At 47.7% G+C, this 9,310-nt stretch overlaps 1 protein-coding gene across 4 annotated transcripts in view; it reads right to left on the reverse strand.

Moving 5' to 3' along the window:
• Nucleotides 1-8,713, reverse strand: part of PEMT (phosphatidylethanolamine N-methyltransferase) — a 71,564-nt gene extending 62,851 nt beyond the window's left edge. Inside the window, exon 1 of one of the 4 annotated variants that reach the window (XM_080924500.1) lies at nucleotides 8,523-8,713. In XM_080924500.1, the coding sequence (XP_080780626.1) occupies nucleotides 8,523-8,690 (168 nt within the window). In that variant the 5' untranslated portion in view covers nucleotides 8,691-8,713. Of the gene's footprint in view, nucleotides 1-4,455; nucleotides 4,545-8,522 lie in introns of those variants that run through there. The other 3 variants (XM_080924504.1, XM_080924503.1, XM_080924502.1) reach the window with 3 other exon arrangements.
• Nucleotides 8,714-9,310: the final 597 nt, after the last annotated feature.

Here is a 9,310-nt window from a genome sequence, read left to right on the forward strand (position 1 = left end):
AAATGCCAAGCCAGAGGGAGAGAAGGGACTTCTGAAAGCAGCTTCAAGTCCTCAGGTGGGGCCTGTTTGCTCCTAGGTATGCAAGTTAGGGGTGGAGGAGGGCAGGGAGAACAGGTGGGAAGACCAGCATTCCTGAGCTCTGGCCCTGGCCTGAATCCACCACCCACTTTCCCTTGCAGTCTACTTCCCTACCTGTGTCCTTGTCCTCCTCTGGCCGGCCTCCCTGCAGCTCCCACAGGAGGACATTCTAGGCCTACAGGTCCTATAGATCCTAAGTGTACTGCATGTGAATGCACACATATGCAAAACAAATAAACAACCATGTCATTTTTAAAAGGTAAGCTCACCATATTAGAGAAGGAAGGTGGAGGAGCAATACCTGGAGGAGAGCATTTTGCCCTTGCAGTGGGAACCCTCTCCTCTTTCTTCCAGGAGCTTGGAGAAACTGCAGAGCCCAGACTGTGAAGGCCAGAACCAGCACAGCTCTTCTGGACCCTAGGCAGGAAAACCTACAAGAAGGGACTTCAGCCTCTAGGGGAGGACCCACCAGCCATGCAGACAAGAATAAGAGACAGTTTCTGGATCCCGGATCCCCAGCGGGAGATGGGTAGAGTGGGCAGTGAAACACTTTCCTGCTTTGTGAGAGCTAAGACAAAAGAAGAAAACCGAGACACTCTAAAGTTAACATGGCTAAACCTGCAAAAACCGGCCTCCATCTGACCTGCAGTTAAAGCCAAAGTGATCCAATCTAGAATATGACCACGCAACCAGGTCCCAGTGCCCTGGTCAGCCTGCCTCAGCAGGTGGGGAGAGTTCATCTGGAAGCCAAGTCACCTTGAGGGTTACTGTTGCCTGGAGAAGTAGCTGCTTCGTAGGAGAGAGTGACTAATGCTGAGCAGAAATTAGAAGCAGAGGAACATTCTCCCAGCTCTCCACACCTGACATGGGCACCCCTCCCAAAGCCCACTCAAAACTGGATTAGCCGAAATTAACCCCAAATCCTTCTGACATGAACAAAGAAGCCATGGCTCTCTCCCCTAAGTCCTGCTTCCCAGCTGGTATCAGATGCTCCACGTGAGCCACCTCAGTAAAGGAGGGGGGTGGGGGGCTTCCTAGTCTCAGCCTCCTTCAGGAGGCCTAGTGGAGGCTAAAGAGAAAAATCAACCTACCAGAACCAGAAGAAAATGGACGATGGGCTCCAGGGACGGCTCAGGCCACCTGTCCCTGGTGATGAACTCAGCTACAGAATCCCCACAAGCTGGGAGGAAGGCACATGGCAGTTTTGCCACACTGGAAACCTGGACACACTTCAGAGCAATGTCCTGTAGTTAGGGAATGATTTGCAGGGGGTCAACAGCACCCAGGGTGCAAGTCACATTGTGACATCCAAACAAACAGCAAGAGTGTAGGACAGTCAAAGTTGCATTGATCACCCGAAAGTAATGGGCCACACTGTGACGTGTAACACACATATCAAAGGATAAAAGAAACAGAGGAGGGCTGTCTCAGAAGAGGGACAGGATCCTTCAACCCATACAGTGGCCCTCTGCAGATGCACATCCTTCCCCCTCTTCCCAAGTTGTTCCAGTGTCTGGGTATTGCCAGCAGATCCAGGAACACTCACTGGGCAATTCCACAAGAGCCCTGTGCTCTGAAAGAGAGACACAAGGTACTGGGACCTACCTAGGTCTACACTCCCAAGAAAAGTGGGCACCACGTTTACTATTAAGGCATCCCTTCTGCCTCACTGTGTCCTGCCTGGATCTGAGAAAGGACCCAGTGAAGGGTAGAACTCTACCCTCCTCCTGACGCCCACAGAGCTCACAGTTACCACCCAGGGCCAATCTGAGGCCAGGTTCCTTAACTGATGTGGGCTAACAAAAATGGCCACCCAAGACTACCCACGGATAGAGTGAAGAGCAGATGTGAAATTCAACCGTAAAGGTGTAGAAACAGGGCTGCCCTGGTGTCAAGCCACCTGGACTCTTCTGCTACACCCTAAGAAATACAGATGTGTCACCTCTCACCCTCTTGGCAGGCATGTATCCTAAAGCAAGAACCAGAAGACACTGACCCAGTGACATTCAGTAAAAAATAAACACAAGTTTCAGGCTGTCAGCTGTGGCTTGGTGATAGAACACTCACCTAACACGTATGAGGGTTCTGTGTTCATCCCCAGGAACAAAGAGAGGGAAGCTGCAGCTGTGCCTTCCCTCTTGTCTTTTCAGATAGGTGGACAGTTCACTGATTGACTCTATTTGGCAGGTCATAACAGGTTGGTGCCAAGTGGCAGGCTGGCTCCCTTATGGTACCACAAAGTCTTCTCAGAGGGGCACACCGCTAGGACCTGGCCCCACCTCCTAGACCACCTCTGCTCAGTCGCTCGGGAGTGGCAGATCTGGTCCTGCAATCTCCCAGCATGGTGCTTTCTCACAGATTCACTCACCCACATCATACCAGCTTAGAGGTGGAGGGTGGGAAACAGTGGTAGGGGGAGCAGGAAAAAGCATCCCAGTGTGGATGAGGAAGGGGCATATGAAGCTGAAGTGGCGTTCTTCAGAAAGTCAGTTGTGTTGGATGGTGTTTCGCTAAGGCAAACACGTGAAGGAACATTTCACTGAAGCAAACACAGGTGAAAGGATATTCTGCTAAAGTAATGAAAAAATACATGAAGGAGTCTTTGATAACAACACGCATGTATTGGTCCACCTTACACTGAGCAGTTGAACTCTATCTGTCAAGACTCCACAGAGAGAAATGCACCAAAAAAAACTTCTAGTGGTGTGCTGCAGCTTCTTGCTGCTTCCAACGACTTGGACTAGTTGGGAGAGTGATGTCAGCTGAGACATGTAATGTTTGAAAGGGGTATAAATAGGAATGAATGGACACTGACAGGAGTTGAGTTTGGCTTGCCGATAAAACCAGCTGTGCAACACTTGTGGGTCTCTTGTCTTCCACTGATCTTCGTTTTGCTAAGAGATGCACAGCTGAGAACTCCTGGCATTCCTGGTGATCCAAATCCCTCCTGCTGACTCGTGCTGATTTGGCAGAGGCTTAATTGTTCCTGCTAGGTTGTGCCACTGATGTTGCTGTCCCAACACTACCAAACAGGACTGCTGGCATATCTGTGAAGTGTTTCCAAGTGGATCGAGCTGCCGCTGCTGACCTGTGAACTGAACTGCTGATTTCCTGACAACACAGATGGGAGTTCTCCAAACGGCCATTTCTAAACAGGTCTACTTCCTCTTCCCACCTCCACTCCTGTATTCTTTCTTTTCCACTACCTTGGTGGGTTGTGGGCTAGAAGGGAGGTGTCTTAGTCAGAGTTTCTATTCTTGCATAAAACATCATGACCAAGAAGCAAGTTGTGGAGGAAAGGGTTTATTCAGCTTACACTTCCACATTCCTGTTCATCACCAGAGGAAGTCAGGACTGGGACTCAAGCAGGTCAGGAAACAGGAGCTGATGCAGAGGCCATGGAAGGATGTTACTTACAGGCTTGCTTCCCCTAGCTTGCTCAGCTTGCTTTCTTATAGAACCCAAAACTAGGGATGGCAACACCCACAATACTCCCCTATCCTTGATCACTAATTGAGAAAATGGCTTATATTTTCTGGATCTCATAGAGGCATTTACTCAACTGAGGTTCCTTTCTCTTTACTAACTCCAGCTTGTGTCAAGTTGACACACAAAACCAGCCAGTACACAATGTTATATACTATGATAGAATGTTGTAAACTGGAAATGCTCAGTCACACAACAGTCAAGACACCTCACATCTGCCAGTAAGGTTTGGTCCCCATTAGCACACTTGGGCACAGCTGTTTAAAACAGGCCTGAATAGCTGAAGGGTTCCCCTATTAGTCTCTCAGCTTCCTGAGTCCAGTGGCTTTGCCAGAGAAAGACCATTGCTCAGAACTGTTCCTATACTCATCTGCCAAGAAAGCTGGGGCTGGGCTGGCAAGATGGCTCAACGGTTAAGAGCACTGTCTGCTCTTCCAGAGGTCCTGAGTTCAATTTCCAGCAACCACATAGTAGCTCACAACCATCTGTAATGGGATCTGATGCCCTCTACTGGTGTTTCTGAAAATAGCTACAGTATACTCATATAAATAAAATAAATCTCTTAAAGAAAGAAAGGAAGGAAGGAAGGAAGGAAGGAAGGAAGGAAGGAAGGAAGAAAGAAAGAAAGAAAGAAAGAAAGAAAGAAAGAAAGAAAGAAAGAAAGAAAGAAAGCTGGGGCTGGAGAGATGGTTCAGTGGTTAAGAGCACTGACTGCTCTTCCGGTGGTCTTAAGTTCAATTCCCAGCAACCACATGGTGGCTCACAAGCATCTGGATCTGATGCCCTCTTCTGGTGTGTCTGAAGACAGTGACAATGTACATAAAATATATAAACAAATCTTTAAAAACAAAAAAAAAAAAAAAAAACTGAAGCACATTTTGTGATACCTACGTGTGTTGATGACATTATCACCCATTTTCACCCTGAGCAGGAAAGTCCTCGTGAAAAGAGAGATGATGGCTGGACAGATGACAGCTGGACTTGAAACGGGCCCACCTGCACCCTGGTGCCTGGTTCTGAGTATCCCAGGGTGATCTAGCCGCCAATTTGGGTACTGATGGAAAGTCTCTATACAGCAAGGGACTCTGTTATAATGACTTACAGTCTATATGTAGTCCAACTCCCCAACAATGGTCAGCTGTGAATGGGAAGTCCAAGAATCTAGTAGTTGCTAGTAGATTCCAACAGGTGTGTTGGCAAGTAAACGCAAGCAGTCGAAGAGCAAATCTTCCTTCTTCCAATGTCCTCATGTAGGTCTCCAGCAGAAGGTGTGGCCCACATTAAAGGTGTGCACCACCATGTCTGGATCTGGGACTTGTTTTGTCCCAGGCTGACATTAAACTTGGGGATGTCCTTGCCTTAGTCTCCTGGGCTTCATAACCACTATGCCTCAAGATCTCCATGCCAAGATCCAGGTCAGACACTTGTATCTCCCAGCCTCACGGGTGAGCCCTCCAACTCTGGATTGTAGTTCATTCCAGATATAGTCAAGTTGACAACCAGGAATAGCCATTACCAGTACCCTAAGAGCTTAGAAGAGGTAGTCAGGTCCTTCTCAGCTTGCTTCATACAACTGCCAGGTAGAAGAATGGAAGGATCTCAGTCTGTGAGATGAGACAGGCTGACTCCTTGCCCCAAACTAAACACAAAAAGACTGCAGTAAGAGCCAAGCGGGCTAGAGGATATCTGTCTAACGACCTGTCCTCAACAGCTGGGCTGCTCGGTACAGCACAGCAGCCACCAGCAAAACAGGAATCCATATTCCACACGGTGAAATATCCTCATGTATGGTTAATAATCAAATACAGACATTCCTCAGTGTCCACTGAGAACTGCTTCCTGCGCCCCCTGCAGACTCTGATGCCCTAGGAAACCGAAGCTCTTTGTGTTAAATGGCATGTCCACCTATAGTCTTTGCATCCTCACATGCTCTAAATCATATCCCAACACAACAGAGATGCTGCATAGATAGTTACTGCTATATGTTCAGAAAATGACATCATGGAGAAAAATCTGTCCATGTGTGCACACAGTTTTTTTTTTTTTCAATCCAGATAAGATACTATATAGAGATAAGGAAACTTCAGATATAAAGGAAAACTGTATTTTGGGAAAAATCTTTTTTTGTTCTGTGTGTTTAGGGTAGCTCGTGTAGAGGTCATGGGTTGCTTTCGACTTCCGTTTTTGAGACAGGCAGGATCTCTCACTGAACCTGGAGCTCACCAACGTGGCTATACTAGCTGGCCAGAGAGCCCCAAAAGTCGTTTCTCCACCTTCCCAGCAACAGGGTTCCAGGCGCACATAGCTACACTGGCTGGTCAATGAGCCCTAGGGGTTAGCCTATGTATGTCCACCTCTCCAACACTGAGGTTCCAGGTGCTGTGACTGTCCCTGCATGTGGATAGTGAGGATCTGAACTCACATCCTCAAGTGTGCACAGTAAGCAAACACTCTCCTTGAACAGGCCATCTACTCAGCCCCTCTTTCATATGTCTCTTTAAATAATGTAAATACTAAAAAATGTATTGCTTTTGTTTGTGGAGATGATGGGAGTCAGAGTCAGGGCCCTGAGCACATTAGGCAAGTGCTTTTTCATCTCTGAGCCCCTCTGCCCCCGGTCCCAGCACAAAACTCTAAATTACATATGGAACACACAACCCTTCCATTAGACAGCATTGGGAACCTCGGCTCAGGTGTCTACCGGTGAAGAAAAACCTTGAAGTTCTCTTAGGCCAGGGACTAACATATTTTACTGAGATTTTTTGGCAGAGGAAGCTCCCCTGTGTAACAGAACCTCAGTGTGTGTAATGACTGCAGTGGTTTGAATGAGAATGACCCCGACAGCCATTCTCAAGCCTGTTTAAGTGCTGTTTAAGTGCTTATTCTAGTTTGTGGATCTGTTTGAGAAGGATTAGGAGGTGTGGCCTGGTTAGAGGAGATGCATCTCTGGGAAGCTTTGAGGCTTCGAAAGCCCATCCCATTCCCAGTGAATTCTCTCTGCCTTCTACTATGGCTCAAGAAGAACTCAGCTACTGCTTCAGAGTCATGCCTGCCTGTTACCACATACCTCACCATCGTCATAGATTCTAACCCTCTGAAACTGCAAGCCCCCAATCAACTCTTCTACAAAGTGATGGGGCCACGTGTCTTATCACAGCAATAAAAAAGTAACTAACAGTGATGTTATTGCTTTCATTTTATTTTATTAAGAAAAATCTCTTGGCGGGGCTGGAGGGATGGCTCAGTGGTTAAGAGCACTGGCTGCTCTTCCAGAGGTCCCGAGTTCAACTCCCAACACTCACATGGCTCACAACCATCTATAACTGTAGTCCCATGGGATCCAATGCTCTCTTCTGGTGTGCAAATCTACATACAGATAAACATCTAAATCTACATACTGATAAACATCTATATACATAAAGTACATAACTAAATCTGAAAGAGGGGGGTTGATCCCTTGGAAACAGGAAGCTTAACTGTGCTGATCAGGCTATGATAGGAAAAAAAAAGTGTTATTCGACAAAGATCATTCTGACCTATCTCCTGAAACAGCCCCAGCTCTCCAGCTGAATGAGACTGGGCACATGCAGGACAAGGAAACTCACTAGAACTGAGCAGGAAGGAGGAGGACAAGAAGGCTTCACACCCAGGGAGCCATCCCAGCCAGGAAGACTTATCTCTTGTCTCTAGACCTACAACCCAGGCCTTGTTTCCATCACCCTGGGGTAAGCCAGGAACACTTGGGCAGTGCTACAAATGCCCCCTGCATTTTAGCCTGTCCCCGCACATCTTCCCCATCCTCAAGTTCAAGGTTACCCAGCACTTCAGCCAGTATTCTTGCCTTATGTGATGCACTGGGTTAGAAAACATGACTCACAAGAGCTGAAGCTGGTGTAACACTCGTTTTACATGCCCAGGAAATAAAGGGGGCAGTGAAGGGAGTATGGAAGGGGGGTCTGCCTTATGCAAACACTGGAGATGCACTTAGGACTTGCCATTCATCTCACTGGATGGAGAATATGCTTCAATAATAAATATTCTAAAGGAGAAAACCACTCTTCAATGTCCACTGCCCATCTATCCACTTTAACTGTCCCTAGTGCTCTTAACACCAGTAGGTAACTGTCTCCTGTCCCTCCACCAGGAATTCCCACCCCAATTCCTTATCACTCGCTGCTTACACTTCGGTCCCCTCCCTCCCACACAAGGCTGCTTCTCTTCAAAACAGTTTCCTCTCCTTTCAAGAACCACTTCTACACCTGTAGTCTTCTTTGTGTGAACGAAAGCTCAGCAATAGCCAGCCCTCGTCTGTCCCAGAAACTGGAGCTCAGCAGTCTCTTTGTGAATAATAAATGAGTATGTGTACACTGAGCAATGAAAACAGGGAGTAAATGAAGTGCATTCGTTAATTCCAGGCTGCTTCTCTGTGAAATATGATTGACAGAAAAGAGGGAACACGCAGCAGAGGCAAATTAGGATCAGCAGCCTGGGAAGATGCCTGTAAGTTTGTAATAGTCGGTGGGGATTGAACCAGGTGGCAACAGGGGCCCTGCCACACATCCACACAGCAGGCACCCAAATGTAGTTAGCCGCCTACTCTTAACTCGAACTCATATTCTGGACATCCACACAACTTTGACAACACAACTCCAGGAACTTACAAGCAAATCCCCAAACTCACACTTTCCCAAAGACTTAGAGTCAAAATTTCCCAGCCCTACACAATCACAGACACAGGAGATACCCTCAAAACTACGACAAACTGAAGATTCACGCATGCTCCCCACCATCACCACCCGCAACCACCCAACACCGCCACCAATTGCGCGTGCGCCCCTCTCCTTCAGGATCCGCCCAGTCCATCGTTGCTTGGGAACAGGATAGTCACGCCCATCAAGCGTTGAAGGCGGCGCCCGCCATCTCCAGCCTCAACCTTCCTCTATAAAGCGGAGCTGTACCTGCCTGAAGTCGATATTGCCAAAGCCTCCACAGCAGTCGTGCCCCGCCGCCAAGCTGCTAGGTGCAGTTGCCGGGCTCGTATTTTCTTCTATCACATGAGCCCCCTCAAGAGGTGCCACGTGGGGACCTCGCCCCGCCGCATGGCCGGAGAGCGGGCCCCTTGGCATTTAGGGAAGCGCGGCCGGGAGGCTTTCCTGGTGTCCCTACCGGCTCCTGGCCTTCTGGGAAATGTAGTTTCCTAACACGGCCTCGTGGGGCGCACTTCCAAGTCTCGGGAAGCGAAGGACTACAAGTCCCAGGGTACTATTGGAGAGAGGGCTAGTGACTGAGGGACTGGGGCACTGTCCCTTAGAATGAGGATCCTACCCTGCTACTTTGGGACCAAGTGTCTTGCCCCCCCACTCTCCAGCCTATCTCGCTTCCCATTGAGATAGATAAAAAGACACGGACATATATAGGAAGGAAAAGGAGTCTCTCACTCCAGAATCTGGTTGTAACACTTTTGCCAGCTGAGAATCAAGGATTCTAACACAACTGTGAAATGTGCCTATGTAGAGATAGTGTTTCTCTTATATGGATGTTTTCAAATAAAAATGTTAAACTACCAATGCAACGACCTTTAAGGCCTAAGTATATGGCCTTTCTCTTTTTCCAGTTACAAACCTATGCAGTCATCTAAGATTCTCACAAATCCCATTTACTATATATATATATATATATATATATATATATATATTGACCATTCTTGCAACCCATGATTTATTTTTCCAGATTACGATTCTAACCA

The sequence above is a fragment of the Micromys minutus genome, assembly GCF_963924665.1.
Source record: "Micromys minutus genome assembly, chromosome: 10".
Classification (NCBI taxonomy): Eukaryota; Metazoa; Chordata; class Mammalia; order Rodentia; family Muridae; genus Micromys; species Micromys minutus.